The sequence below is a fragment of the Haliotis rubra genome, unplaced genomic scaffold (genome assembly GCF_003918875.1).
Source record: "Haliotis rubra isolate DU_JTF1 unplaced genomic scaffold, ASM391887v1 Scf145, whole genome shotgun sequence".
Taxonomy (NCBI): Eukaryota; Metazoa; Mollusca; class Gastropoda; order Lepetellida; family Haliotidae; genus Haliotis; species Haliotis rubra.
Genome location: NW_025765392.1, coordinates 990434 through 1005630, shown reverse-complemented (window position 1 = coordinate 1005630; position 15197 = coordinate 990434). Strand labels below are relative to the sequence as shown.

The 15197-nt window shown below is 42.7% G+C and overlaps 1 protein-coding gene across 1 annotated transcript; it reads right to left on the bottom strand.

Moving 5' to 3' along the window:
* Nucleotides 1-19: 19 nt before the first annotated feature.
* Nucleotides 20-7990, bottom strand: LOC124269440 (cell wall protein DAN4-like). The gene is made up of 4 exons (XM_046704442.1): nt 7882-7990; nt 7245-7439; nt 2400-2699; nt 20-1862 (listed from the first exon to the last, which is right to left on the bottom strand). The coding sequence occupies exons 1-4, from the start codon at nt 7988-7990 to the stop codon at nt 967-969; spliced, it is 1500 nt and encodes a 499-aa protein (XP_046560398.1). The 3' UTR covers nt 20-966.
* Between the last annotated feature and the right edge of the window lie 7207 nt (nt 7991-15197).

Here is a 15197-nt window from a genome sequence, read left to right as displayed (position 1 = left end):
ACTGTATGTATGCTCATAGACAAATGTTGTGCCTCGGTGTGCTCACTAAGACACCGTGCCGTGGTACAACATGAATAACTCAGTCCCATCATACGGATTCTGATCCTGTCAGGCAGGGTAACAATAAATACCATGTTCTGGTATAACGCATCGAACCACTCTTTGGTCAGACACTCCATCCACTGGACTATGGAGTTTTCATGGCGGGTCACATCTGAACCACACAATACTTTACAAAGTCGATCATTTTACGGGTGGTGGAGTAGTCTCGTGGCGAAAGCGTTCGCTCGTCATGTCGAAAACTCGAGTTCGATTCCCGACATGGGTGTAATGTGCGAAGTCCAAAGTTGTAATTTATTTCCTATTGAGAGAACCTGTGACGACCTTGGTCAGGGTTGGTCATCAGTGTCTGCCCAACAAGGTAAACTCCAATACGGTAAAAGAGCCAATGCGATACCTCCCTGCTCGAAGATCTGCGGACAAGGTGTCCAGAACTTGTTCACGAATGTTTACGGATGTCTTGAAAGAGTCATGTAATCCAAATAGTTTTTCAAACTGGTAGCTGATTTCACGTAGCGTGTAGATAATATTATTCTGTGAGAGGTCTCGGACCGCCCTCTTGTCGCTCTTGTCTTGACAAGGAATAGCCATTGGATATTTCTCTTTTTAATACACGCATGTGGATGACGGGTCATAGGACTATCAACCTTCTAGCGCCTCACAGGCAGCTTGGGTAAAGTTCGTGGTTGAACGCAACTCTTAAATCAATCTGAATCACTGTAAATCATACTACCAATGCAGATACAAGAAAATACTTTGTGAACCTCAGTCACTGATAATTATCAAAAATAGACAATTTTGTCACATTTTCTATTTAAACACGATTAATACTTTACGTGCACCACAGACAAAACACGTCCTGAAATATGTCTGTGTATATAAGGTAATACAAGTCAGTCAGTGCAGTCAGCCTGTCTTATATTTGTTAATAAGTATCTGGCATACTGCTGAGATATCCGAGATTACCACGAGACCGAACGGGATTAAGATGATTGCAAGCGAGGTGACACCTATACCGGAAGAAGATTGACGGCGGTCTGGTGCACTTGTGTATCTGGCAGTGGTCTGGGTAAGTTCCTTTTTGTCAACGGTGAGTTTGCGTTTTAGTTGTTCTTGCTTTTCGTTTACATTTTTTTCTGTTATAACTTCCAGTCTGCCCTTTGACTTGCAGAAACACGTACAGACTGTTGTTTTGGTACGCGAAGGGTTGGGATTGAATGACGTCGTCTGTTTCTGGGTTAGGACAGAATGTGATGTGTCCGTCGTTTTGGTCAACTCTGAAATCGTAGCAGATGTAGTTCCCACCGTAGTTGAGTATACTGGAGCTGTGGTCGTTGATGTAGTAGTTATTGAAGTAGTGGTCGGTGTAGTAGTCGGTAGTGCAGTGGTCGTTCGAGTAGTGGTCGTTGATGTAGTAGCTGTTGGAGTAGTGGTCGGTGTAGTAGTCGTGGGAGTAGTGGTCGGTGTAGTAGTCGTGGGAGTAGTGGTCGGTGTAGTAGTTGCTAGAGTAGTGGTCGGTGTAGTAGTCGTGGGAGTAGTGGTCGGTGTAGTAGTTTCTAGAGTAGTGGTCGGTGTAGTAGTCGTGGGAGTAGTGGTCGGTGTAGTAGTTGCTAGAGTAGTGGTCGGTGTAGTAGTCGTGGGAGTAGTGGTCGGTGTAGTAGTTGCTAGAGTAGTGGTCGGTGTAGTAGTCGTGAGAGTAGTGGTCGTTGGAGTAGTGGTAGTGGTTCTTGGTGTAGTTGTGCCCATAGTGGTTGGAGTTGTTGTCGTAGTTGTAGTAGAGCTAGTAGTCGTAGTTGTTTGATCTGTAAGTAAATCAATGTATATAATATCAATTCGCCATCTGACATTTTTAGAGCTATTTGGATCGAGCCTATACATATAGCTCAGTGAATGGATTAGAATTACTGCATATTTTGTCCGGCATTTCAGCTAGAAGATGTCAATTCGGAGGGGAAGCCACCTGACATGGGGATGACAAAGGATCATAAAGCAGTCGAACCTGGAATATCGTACTTCGATCAGCGGATCATTGCAGTTAAGGGATTTAATTCTGCACAACAAGTTGTTATTCATAGTGGGGCCATCCGGGCCTTTGAATATCGGTTTGTCTTTGTACATGTATTGTTTTACGCCGCAGCCAGCAGTGCTAAGTATGTAATAACGGCATGTGAATGATCGAATCTGGTGCAGGCAAATCAGTGGTTGACAGCATAAGCGACAACGTCGAAGAATATCGGCCAAATCTCGCACTGAAACCATTCGATCCCAAAGTCGGCTTCACATAAACGAACGCGGTAGTGTTGACTACAATGTTATGTAATCGATCGACAATGTATTACCTGAGGAAGGACAAATGTCATCGGTGTTGTCGATAATCTCGTACAGGGGGTGGGAGGTGACCTTCTCACACACAGAATTAGATGAGTAAGAACACGGTCCGTCATTCCATTGGAAGTCACTGAGCTTAATGGCGGCGCACTTGTCTACTGTTCCTGATGGTTGCCCGGGGGCCCAGGAGTGGTACGTCCCACTGATGGCGCGACAGTCGGTCCACACCCATTTCTGGTGGAATCTGTGGGTGGAGCTTGATAGTGAAGAGTAGCTTACCCCACCGATCCACACGAAGTTGGCGCTGGGAACTGCAACATTTGTCAGTCGGTATCAGTCTACTACTATAGCTACTACCACTACTACTACTACTACTACTACTGCTGCTGCTGCTGCTACTACTACTAGTATGACCAGAAATTATTGAGAATTTTAGGAATATGTTTAATTGGATTTCTAGTATAAACAACCTTGACCAGCTATCAAGTGCTTGGTTTCATTCAAGAGAGACAACTCCGTTAATCCTTTTTCCTTAGTTTGTGAAGAGTTATCCCCCTTTGTTTACTTGCTAGCAGGCGACATTTTCAGTGATCCTCAGTATGGATGATTTAGAGAAGAGGAAGTTGATTTTAGAGTATTATAGCAAGGACATCAGTTCAGCTAAAGTGATTTCAAGTAGAACAGGCATCCCTTTGTCCACTGTTTATCGTGTTTTGAAAAATATTGCAAATGGATATGGCAATGAGCACCAGGGAGGCGCAGGTAGGCCCAGAAAATTGACTGTCAGTGACAGGAGGCGGCTTGGTATTTTTGTTTCTAAAATCAAACGAAGGAGTTTAGAAAACTTAAGGCCGGATATGATTGATAGAGGAACTGTGGCTGTCTGTAAGGAGACAATTAGAACTGAGCTGCATGCAATGGGTTGGCAGAAAAGTGAAGGAATTCCATCACCAATCTGGAAAACTGAACAAAAGGAGCGAAGGTTGAACTGGTGCTTACAGCATAGAAATTTTAACTGGGACAATGTGATTTTCAGATGAAAGTTCTGTGTGGCGTTTCCTAATACACTGAAATTCTGACCAAACAAACTGAAAAAGCTTTGTATCAGCGCCCAAAGTACAGTCCGAAATTTAACGTGTGGGGTGGCATATCTGTGTTAGGGGCAACGCCCCTCTGTGTATTTGAAGGGAATATGAACAGTGAGCGGTACACAGATATTCTCGAGGGACATTTACTTCCATCTGCTCACGTGTTCTATGGAAATTTTTGGATTTTCCAGCAGGACAACGACCCAAAACATCGTTCAAAGCATTCACAGGCCTGGTTTCGGACCCAAAATATGACATTATTAGATTGGCCAAGCTATAGTCCCGACCTAAATCCAATAGAAAATGTTTGGGGACTTATGAAGGAAAGTGTCGACAAGAAACAATATTGCTGAAATGAAAGAAGAGGTGGTCCGATATTGGGACAGCATGGACCACGACTTTCTAACTTCTTTGATCAGTAGGATGCCCCGCCGCATTAAAGCCTGCATTGCTGCCCATGGTGACTTGACAAAATACTAACTGTCTTTGAATCTGGAGTAATGGTCTGCTAATATTCACATTTAATACGTGAGTAATGAGTGAAAAAATATATAAAAATTCAATCTTAAATTCTCAATAATTTCTGGTTGTACTGTACTACTACGACGACGACGAGCCCCTCCATCAAAATCACCACGACTGCTACTGCTGATGCTACTGCCGCTACAAGTTTTACATATATGTCTTCCCTTTAACACTAATCAATGCTACTAGTACTACCTCTATCTCTACCACTACTGCTATGACAATGATGCGTTGCCGCTGTTGTGAATAGTATTTCAAGTATATCACAGCCAGGCCCTCGTGTCTTTGCGAGGATTAAATATGTTAAAAAAACATAAAACATTTGAGATGATCCCCGACTCGAACATCATGACAAGGCCGGACACTTCGGTGCACCCCACCAGACTGCTTTGCCGATCGCTACGCTACCATCGCATGCATTCGATGGATGACGATGTGTCCGCACAAAACGGGTGTGTGGTCAAAGCAAGCCCTCTGGTTGGTTGATCCTTGTTTAGGAGACCCTCACAACTGATGCTTTCTTTTGAGAAGCCATTGCTCGAAAATTATTCTTACATTAAGCAGTCGATGAAAGAAAAAAATCCCGCGAATTTATAAAGAATTGCAGATTTGCAAGCGTTGACCAATCAGAGGGCTTGCTTCGACCACACCCCAGTTTTGTGCGGAGATATCGTCATCCAATTTGTGTCAAGATCGTTTAGTTAAGAGTCCAAATCAGGTTTGAATCGACTTGCAGAAATAACAATAAAGAGTTGGTAGGTTTCATGATTGGTGGGGTTTGAATCGACTTGCAGAAATAACAATAAAGAGTTGGTAGGTGTCATGATTGATGGGGTTTGAATCGACTTTCAGAAATAACAATAAAGAGTTGGTAGGTTTCATGATTGATGGGGTTTGAATGAAACCCTGGAACTCGGGGATGGGACATACAAAATTACCATACATCCAGTTTCCAATATATGTCACTGCTCACACCACATCCAAACATCTGTCGGTCTAGACGGGGAATTAATGACGCCAAATTATCGGTCTAGGTCTAGACGGTGTCGCAGTAGCGTCATATCTGAGGTACTAAACTCACGGGCAAAAGAAACGTCACCAAAATTATGTTTCATTCTTTAACGTACCTTTGTATTTTTTTCAATAAAAAACGGGTTGAAACAACTTGCCCGAACGCAACCAACATACACTACGCATTGAATTGCACGAGATTCATGTAATTTGTGTAAAAATGTTAAATTTGCACGGAATTTTGCAAAATCCCTTCGTAAAAAGCCGTATTGAATTCAGGTATAAAATGTGTAGAGAAATGATGTATTCCATTATCACATCGTATGGTAGAAAGGAAACATGCCGAGGCTAACAGCACAGCTGAGAGAACGAGCTATTGGTATGCTCGATTTGGGAGCGACGCAGTCTCATGTTGCAAGGTTGATGAACTGTTCAACGCGAACAATCCTGAGATTGGTGAGCCGTTACAGACGGACGGGTGTCACGTCTGACAGGCCTAGAAGTGGACGTCCGAGGGTCACGACCACCCAGGAAGACCGTTATTTACGACTGCTTCACTTGAGGAACCGCTTCGTAACTGTGACGTCATCCGCCCGAACTGCTCTTGGCCATCGGGTCAGCAGAAGGACCGTTGCCAGACGTCTTCGACACCGTGGTATCAGAGCCTATCGACCGCTGAAGGCTATGACGTTGACGCCTGAACTGTTGAGCGATGGCAGGCAAGAAACTGGTCCAGAGTGCTCTTTACCGATGAAAGCCGTTTCCAAGTGTTTAAACCAGACGGTAGACAACGGGTATACCGAAGGCGGGGAGAACGTACACGACGTTGCTGCGTACAAGAGACCAACCACTATGGTGGTGGAAGCGTGATGGTCTGGGGAGGGATTTGTGGCGACATAAAGACTGATCTTATTGTGATTCATGGTAATCTAACAGCTGCACGGTACATCAATGAAGTCTTAAGACCAGTCGACGTGCCATTCATCCAGAATCACCCACGTACCATGTTCCAACAAGACAACGCCACACCTCATAAGGCACGCATCAGTATGGACTCCCTTAATGCCCAGAATGTGACGTTACTTCCTTGGCCAGCTCGATCTCCCGACTTGTCCCCGATTGAGCACCCGTGGGACCACCTTGGGCGACAAATCAACAAGTGACAGCCACCCATACAGACAAGAGAGGCGTTGGCACAGGCCCTACAGGAAGAATGGCGGAGAATCCCGATACATGTGATCAGACGACTGACATTATCCGCTAGACGCCGTGTCCATGCTTGCATACAAGCCAGGGGTGACCACACACGATATTGACTGTATTAAACTGTCTGTCTTCAGTTTACAGCCGCTTTAGATGAAACAGGTGGTGCTCGAATACTGGACAGTCAACTGTCCTCTATTCAATTGTACACTATGTTGTCATTCAAATCTGTAGTTCACACTTTCATCATTCAGAATGTTGTTAAACCATTAATTTTCCAAATATGACTGTTACATTTCCAAAATCTGAGTTTGTTGTTTTGTGACATGTTAAAAAGCGAGGTGACGTTTCTTTCGCCCATGAGTTTATATACATGTAGCATATTCAGCTGATCATAACGTTATTTACACCCAAAATATGGACATTAAGTATGTTTTGAAAGATATTTACAAAATTTGCAAGGATTTGTAGCATAACATAAAGTCCCAGAAATACAGTAATGCATAATTAAATGCAGATTTAATTCCGTACAGGAACCTTGAGTATTAAGGAATCCTCGATACTTTGTTTCACATGAGGAAAAACAACTAACGGAATGGACGTGGTTGATTGTTTTATGTAATACGCTTTATATGCTCTGGGATATGTAAGAGTTGCTTGGGTGCTTTATCCAATATGCTTTTTATGCTCTTGGGTATGTATGAGAGTTGGTTGGTAGCTATTTCTAATAGCCTTATATGCTATAGGATATGCAAGACCGAGACATTACGCTGTATATGGTCGAGAGAGGTCGATAGAGAGGTCTCGAGAGGTCGAGGTCGAGAGGTCGGTCGAGAGGGAGGTCGAGAGAGAGAGAGGTCGAGAGAGAGAGGTCGAGAGAGAGAGAGAGGTCGAGAGAGAGAGAGAGAGAGAGAGAGAGGTCAGAGAGAGAGAGGGAGAGAGAGAGAGAGAGAGAGAGAGAGAGAGAGAGAGAGAGAGAGAGAGAGAGAGAGCACTATATGGTCTATGGTATGTAAGATAGAGACTTACATTCTGTCTGTATGTAGTTGTTCATTGCTGTCGCCTTCTGCTGAGTGTCGACAATGACAATACGAGCACCGAGAGACTGGCAGTATCTACTGGCTCTTGACCATGACATCTTTTCCACCGGCGCCACACACATCCCTGTGGTGCCCAGGTCACTGAATCCGTTCAAACCGACACATGCAGATAGTGATGTCACACCTGAAATGGACAATACATTGTTTCCACCTAATATCCATACATTCGTCAGTTGAAACTCTGGCATGATTAGAAAGGCGCGAGTTCACTTGAAGATGTCTCATGATGTATATATTGTGAAAGATATTGAACCGTATAAGGTTTATGTTCGTTGTGTCTGCAGTCTGTGCAGTCTGTGCAGTTTGTTTATTATTTATTTTTTATTTGGAAGGCAACAGGTCAGCACATATTTGAGTCTGTCATCCCGTCGTGAAAAGCATGTTTTTCTTACAAACCAGAAATCAACACTACACCCATTCGAACATATGTCATATGGTGCCCTTGAAACGCAGAAATAATTTAACATTTGCAATCTAATGTATCAAAGAGCATGCGTTTTCGACTCTTATCTGCTGTGTACATAAGTTTAAAATAAAGCCCCGATTTTCGTAAGCTAGGCCTTCACTCTGTGGAGGTTCATACGGCTTGGCCTTCATTCTGTGCAGTTTGATACGGCTTGGCCCTAACTTTGTTGGAGGTTCATACGGCTTGGCCCTAACTTTGTTGAGGTTCATACGGCTTGGCCCTAACTTTGTTGAGGTTCATACGGCTTGGCCCTAACTTTGTTGGAGGTTCATACGGCTTGGCCCTAACTTCGTGGAGGTTCATACAGCTTGGCCCTAACTTCGTGGAGGTTCATACGGCTTGGCCCTCACTCTGTGGAGGTCCATTCGGCTTGTCCTTCATTCTGTGCAGTTTGATACGGCTTGGCCTTCATTCTGTGCAGTTTGATACGGCTTGGCCCTAACTTTGTGGATGTTCATACGGCTTGGCCCTAACTCTGTGGATGTTCATACGGCTTGGCCCTAACTTTGTGGATGTTAATTAGTTACTAATTAACCTCTTGGAGTACCCCGGGGTTCAGTTAATCTTTGGTGAACAAACGTATGACGTTAATCAGTTAGCATATTCTAACACGGTTTAGTGAAGGTCAACTTGGGTTATCATACCTTGGTCAACATGATTCCCTCTGCGTCATCAAAAATTTGAAATCGAACGTGAGCACTATTAGAGGCAATGGCGAAGTGACGACTTTAAGTTTGCGCTGTCTGCTTCATATTACTGAGATACGATACAGAACAGTCATAGCAGTGTTTATCATTTGCACGCTGGTATATCAAGAACTCTCCGATCAAGAAGAAACATTCTAACATATTCCTACTAATGTAATAATTCCTTCATACGTTATTGTTCCTTTGGGTACCTGTCCTAATACTCTTGCGAACTACCCAAATCACACGCCACAAAGCCGTTATATCGTCGCCAGCATAAAGTTCCAAAGCATACTTTAGTCTACAGCCTCTACCCAAGGGCAGAAAATTCAAACGTACTTCATTTCAAGCCGCATGAAAATTGGATACAATATGATATTTCATATATGAGATGTACATTGAAGTTAACACTGCTACACTACAATATGGGTTATAGCCCGGAAAAGCCACATTTGAGAATTTATAAGTTGAAAATGATGTCGCTCTCCAAAGACAGCTCACCTTAGACAGCTCGCCCACCATACCCCACGTGTGGGTTTTGGGTCAGATCAGGCCCTTTGTGTGTGTGTATTCTGCTGCACATGTGTGTGTATTCTCATGCGCAATTTGTGATCCATGAGTGACGCTTATTTGAAAAAGCGGTATTGATTCCCTTACTCATTGTGGCTTTCGCGGCGATTCTCGGCACCGAACTTTGTAGTTGAAATGTGGCTTCAGCGGCAATTGGTATTTTTCAAATGTGGCTTTCCCGGGCGGACACCAAAATATGCACATGTGTGTGTATTCTGCTGCACATGTGTGTGTATTCTGCTGCACATGTGTCATGTGTATTTCTACTTCTGACAGAATAATGACGATAATACTTACCCGCTGCCACCTTTAGGTCCAGCGTAACAGTCATTAACGCAAACACCTGAAATACAAGTAGACCGATGTTGTTTATTGTTGTTACTGTTGTTAACGCCGCTCCTAGAAATATTCCAACTTCATGACGGCGGTTTGAATAACAGTTCATGATTAATCAGTCCAGTGATTGACTTCAATATTATCGATCAACGCAACAAAGATACAATGCATCAACAAGTCAGACCACCAGATGCCGCTGCTTGCCTCGCATGGAATACAGCCAACATGGCCAAAAACAGATCGTCAAAGCGGTCACAAAAATAATTTTAAAAAGCCACAAAAAAGGCTCACATTAAATCACCAAATGACAGTATTGACATTATGAAAATGGTATACATTTTGTATATTTTAAAAGTAAAATAGAATCTTCACGGGGACCTATGTTTGACGTGAGTCTGTATTAGGTTATCTCCTAGCACCTGTTTGTACACCCAGGTTTCCTAAGGGCAGTAAGTTATAGGTTCCGTGGTATATGAAAATACCCTTGAGATCACAGCATTGTATATATTCAGTCTATAATAAATATGGTGTTACAAGTTTAATGAGCATTTGTACAGTGATTGTGTTTACCTAACCATTAGGCATTCCAAGGTTGGACATATGCCATTTCAGATCGACAGTCACACAAGGTCACTACATATTTCAGGAACGCGACGACAAACTATCAAGTGGCCTTTAGTCCTTTATTTATTACGAGCTGTACTAATCATATCTGAAGGATATTAAGAGATATGAAATGAAAGAAGAACATACGTCATTAAAAGACCAGGTTAATCTCACGGTGTGAGGATGAGACAAATCATATGAGCTATAGCCGATTGCTAAAAGCACTCAGTGAATTTAGTTCGGCATATCGATTGATCACACTGATTGATTGACACATTGATCTATGACTAATGAATAATTGTTCAGGATTTTTCGATCGAATTACCTGATATGATGAAACAGTGGGAAGCAGCATTAGCTCTATATGCCACCATGTATATGGGAAGTCACATTCTTTAATCTGCATACTGTTATGTAACCAAGGATGTAAACAACAACAATGCTAACACTCCCTGTAGTTCTAGATAATTAGAGCTGAACCCAACTCAAGTATCAGAGGCAAGAGTCACAGATAGCGACAGCCTTTTTAGGAACGGTTCAGGAATGTCAGTTATGCTAATTAACTGTATATATGATTGTGAACCAGCAGAACGTATATCCTCAGAGCATCAACATCTGAGGCGGATATGTTGGTGGAACAACGGTCCAGTTCCTCAAAGCAGCAAGATCTGCTGTTAGTTTGCCTATCTTCTACATCAATTTCGTCTGGAGTCTACATCCAGCAACAAGGCTATTCTGGCTCTGTTTAATCACCCTCACGCACTAAATAACTGTTTTTAACCCTGTAATCAAAATCATGTCAGCGCTTTTAAAATCGAGGACTTCAGATGCATCGAGCTCATTCTAACGAACGTTCAGCTGACCCGTTGACCCACCAGGACACTGGTTTCACTATCTTTGAACTGTGTGTTTCACCACTGTCACAGTCATGTTTTACAAGCGGTGACTGCCTCATCAAACCATCGACGATCCATTTCAATGTCCATTGCTTCCAACTAAGAGAGACCATCGCTACTGACCAACACACCCGTGAAGATCCGGGTTAGAATTGGTCTTCAGCAACCAATGCTTTTCGTAAGAGGCGACTAACGGGATCGGGTGGTCACGCTCGCTGACTTGGTTGGCACGTGCCATCGTATTCCAAATGCGTAAATCGATGTTCATGCTGTTGATCACTTTATTATCTAGTTCAAACTCGATTATTTACAGACAGCCGCCATACAGCTGGAATATTGCTGAGTGCGACGTTAAACAACAAGCAAACAAAACCAAAACTGACCAACAGCGTCCACCTCGACGGCAACCCAACTCGACGACATCCCACCTCAATCCCATAGTTCCAACCTCTCTCTCTGTCACCAATGCCTGGGTATCTACCCGATTCAAGTCGGCTACAGTAACTACTAGTATACGAGACCGCCTCCGTGGTGTAGTGGTTAGAGCGTCTGCCCGGAGAGCGGAACGTCGCGGGTTCGATCCCCGACGGCGTCATACCAAAAGATGTTAAAATATGGTACTTGTTGGTCCCTGCCTGGCGCTCGGCATTAATGGGTACAACAAGGACTGGTCGGCTCGGAGTCAGTATAATGTGTCTGAGTGGGGTATTCATGCTTCACTGCGGCAGGGTATCTCAGTGGGCTAGCACTATAAAACAAGCTTCAGTCTGGGCTAGTACAAGCAGCCGCACATACACATACACACGCATGCACGTCGTCATATGAGCGAAATATTCTCCAGCGCGACGTTAAACCCAATTTCACCTCACCTCACTAGTAAACGTGTATTCGGCACCCCCCATGGTGCCAGACGTACCCACTAAATCCATACTTAGCATAGAATTTGCATTTGCTCTGTTCGACAGCATCAATTGTAAATACTAATGTCTTCGAGCGATCCCCACGGACAGGGCAAAGACATCACGACTGATGTCGGAAATACATGTATGTCATATGTTAGGAGTGAGGCGCATCAGAACATCACTATTTCATGTTAAGAGTAATACTGCAGTCGAGCATGTATACTAGTACTTTGATCTTGCAGTGAGAGCATACTGTGAAGATGCTAAGGAGGTGTTGTCCTACATTCTCGCAAACATAATGGCTGGTTATCGTGTACGTTCTGCCATTAATTCTACTGGGTATTCTCTTTATGGTAAAAGTTAACAAAAACCCTTCGTTGCAAATATAATGTAGTGAGTGAGTGAGTGAGTTGGGTTTAACGCCGCTTTTAGCAATATTCCAGCAATATCACGCGGGTAGACCAGAAATGGGCTTCACACATTGTACCCAAGTGGGGAATCGAACCCGGGTCCTTCGGCGTGACGAGCGTAACCCATTGTAACTTACATGTGCTATCTACACACTGTACGTTGGTATGATCACTTCGCTCATGACAACATCACCTTCCTCTCAATACAAACATTGCTGTAACCATGACAGGGTGGTTCTCTGTATCACACCCCGGAGGTCATCCCCATCCACAATCTATACTACTACTGATGCATCACACAAGTGATATATCCGACAGTTCGGTCCTCACACGTGTGTGTACCTTATTATATATTCGTTTGTGTAAGGCTCGAAGAATGGAAGGACTGCATAGTTTGTGGTTTAGTGTCAGCTATGATGAAACAGGTACGGAACAAGCGACAGACAAAAGCGCCATCACGCCATTGTCTGGGGCCCTGGAGAGGCACCACGTCATGTCGTTATGAGACGGGTGAGCTATCCGTCCCTCACGGACGGATATATATGTACATGCTTGATGGACACCACCCCCCCACCCCACCCCCAAGTCCCTGTAGGAATTTGAAGGGAACCGAGGGATCTATTGAGGTAACTGTGGAAAGACGTCTTCACGATATGTGCATGTAATAGAGGCAGTTGGGGAATACGAGTGTATCGCTGCAACACTCAGATGTGTGAGTGAGTGGTTCATGGAGGTTTTATTTCTTTTTACATATATGGTCACTGAAGTATATTGACTGGAACTGATACTGCGTAGATGGAACTGATACTGCGTGGATGGAACTGATACTGCGTGGATGGAACTGATACTGCGTGGATGGAACTGATACTGCGTAGATGGAACTGATACTGCGTGGATGGAACTGATACTGCGTAGATGGAACAGTACTGATACTGCGTAGATGGAACTGAGAATTAGTAGATTATCAGTAGGTTGTCAGGTTACCTTTGTTTTTACACAGAAACGAAGCGACAACTTCATGGATGATAACTTCTTGTTTATTGCACAGAGGGACGTTTTGATGTATATTCTTACACCGTTATTAAACTAAAAGTGAATACAACCAAGTGATGAGAAGTATATATACATAACTTCTTTGAGTGGCATTTAGATGTTGGATAATGAGGAAGGATGCCAATATATGGATGAACAACTTCTTTATTACAATGAGAGCAACGTTTCGGTGGAGGTTCTAACACCGTTAGAATCACTTACTTGATAACGGTGTAAGAACCTACACCGAAACTTCGCGGTCACTGTAATAAAGAAGTTCTAGCTTTGAAGTTTCTGTCTCCTGTTCCTAGCAGCCTGGTGTGTATTAGTAGCATATCGAGGTTCTTCCTTCATAAACCAGTGTAAATGCAGTAAAAACGTTATTATTAAAGCAGCACGTTCTCAAGAGGAAAGAGGTGTATACTGTGACGTCTTAGTATAAACGTTCTCCCCCTGGATGCCACAGGGACATATATGTCCTTCCCCTTCAACCCTCAATTTCAAGTCCAATAAAAATCTAAATATCCCACGCACAAAAATACACTTCACAGTTTCGAATTCTGCGGGACATTGCCTATTTCTTGATACCATCCACTATTATTTTAGACAAAGTTCAAGTGCTGAAAATGACCTTTCAAAATAGGCTTCATCGAAAATGTCGCCATTTTTTACACAGTCCGAAATCGCGATTCACAGCGTTATTTGCTGTATGTTTTGAAATGTGAAAAACAGATAATTACTGGGAGTATTGAATTTAAAAAATAACATATTCATGATCACTGATATCAGTTTTACATGAAATCGCTAATTAAAATTCTGAAACGTTGCCAGTGAATCTAGAATCGGTTGGGATGTTTTCGAAAATGCACTAACACGAACGCCGTAGAGCGCTTTCCGCCATATTGGATAGTGTTTACAAAATCACGTTTCGCGAAAGCCGGTATTGAGACGCCTATTACATCACGTATATTTCATATTCAGCTTCGAAAAATGCATCAATGAATTCCCCATACATTTTAGAATCAAACTACAACTGGTTTTTGTCACCAATGCCAACTGTCTGGATAAAATGAGACGAAACATATTGGGTGTGAAAACGAACGCTGTGCTCGAAAGACTGCGCTGGTTCAAAATGTAAACAAAGACAAAAACCTATTTTACACTGTGTAGCATTTTCTGAAATTTTCCAACATTCATCCGTCTATTCAATGCTTGCAATGGCTCAATACCTTGGAATATGCATGGAAAGAGTATCGTAGCAAGAAATAGGAAATTATAAATAGATACAATGCAATGATTTGATAATTCATAAGAAATTGTCAAAGTTTCCGTGCAGCGTGACGATATGACTGACGCAAAATCAGCAGAACTACAACTGTAATCATCAGCATTTTTGGCTTCTTCTCTTATTTACATTAAAAATGATAAAAACATTAGGGCTGGGACGGGTAGGAAAAATTGGAATCGAGTACCCGCATGTACTTACCCGAATCGGAATCGAGTACCCGGAAATGTAAGGAATACATAGCTTCAGTCAACTTTCTGAATATTCAATCACGATTTGACAGATATTATAACAGAAAAACTCAAAGGATGGCAATGATACATTGAAACTGATCTTAGGCTATTTGATTTACGTCTGTTCATAATTAATATATAGAGTAACACCATTACTTACATTGTTACTTAAAACACCGAACATTTGTTAAAACACAGAACTTTTCATTCCCGCTGTTACTGTGATTTGACTACTCACTGCTCATGCGCAGATAAATTACCGTCGTTGATAATAACCTCCATTAACTGGACAATGCCAAAAAATGTGTGTTACGTTAATAATAAAAAAGGACCAGTTATTCATTCAGCCAGTAGACAACTACGTTCATTTGTGATATTCTAACTGAACCTATAATGTTTTACATGCAGACTTTGTGTAAACTTGCATAGAATACAATTTGATTGATGTATTTACTGACTG

Coding starts and splice junctions, on each gene's coding strand:
- LOC124269440 (XM_046704442.1), bottom strand. CDS start 7,990: ATGAACCTCAACAAAGTTAGGGCCAAGCCGTATGAACCTCCAACAAAG. Junction 7,440..7,881: donor GCCGTATGAACCTCCACAGA/GTGAAGGCCTAG, acceptor TGTCCATTTCAG/GTGTGACATCACTATCTGCA. Junction 2,700..7,244: donor CAACTACATACAGACAGAAT/GTAAGTCTCTAT, acceptor CAAATGTTGCAG/TTCCCAGCGCCAACTTCGTG.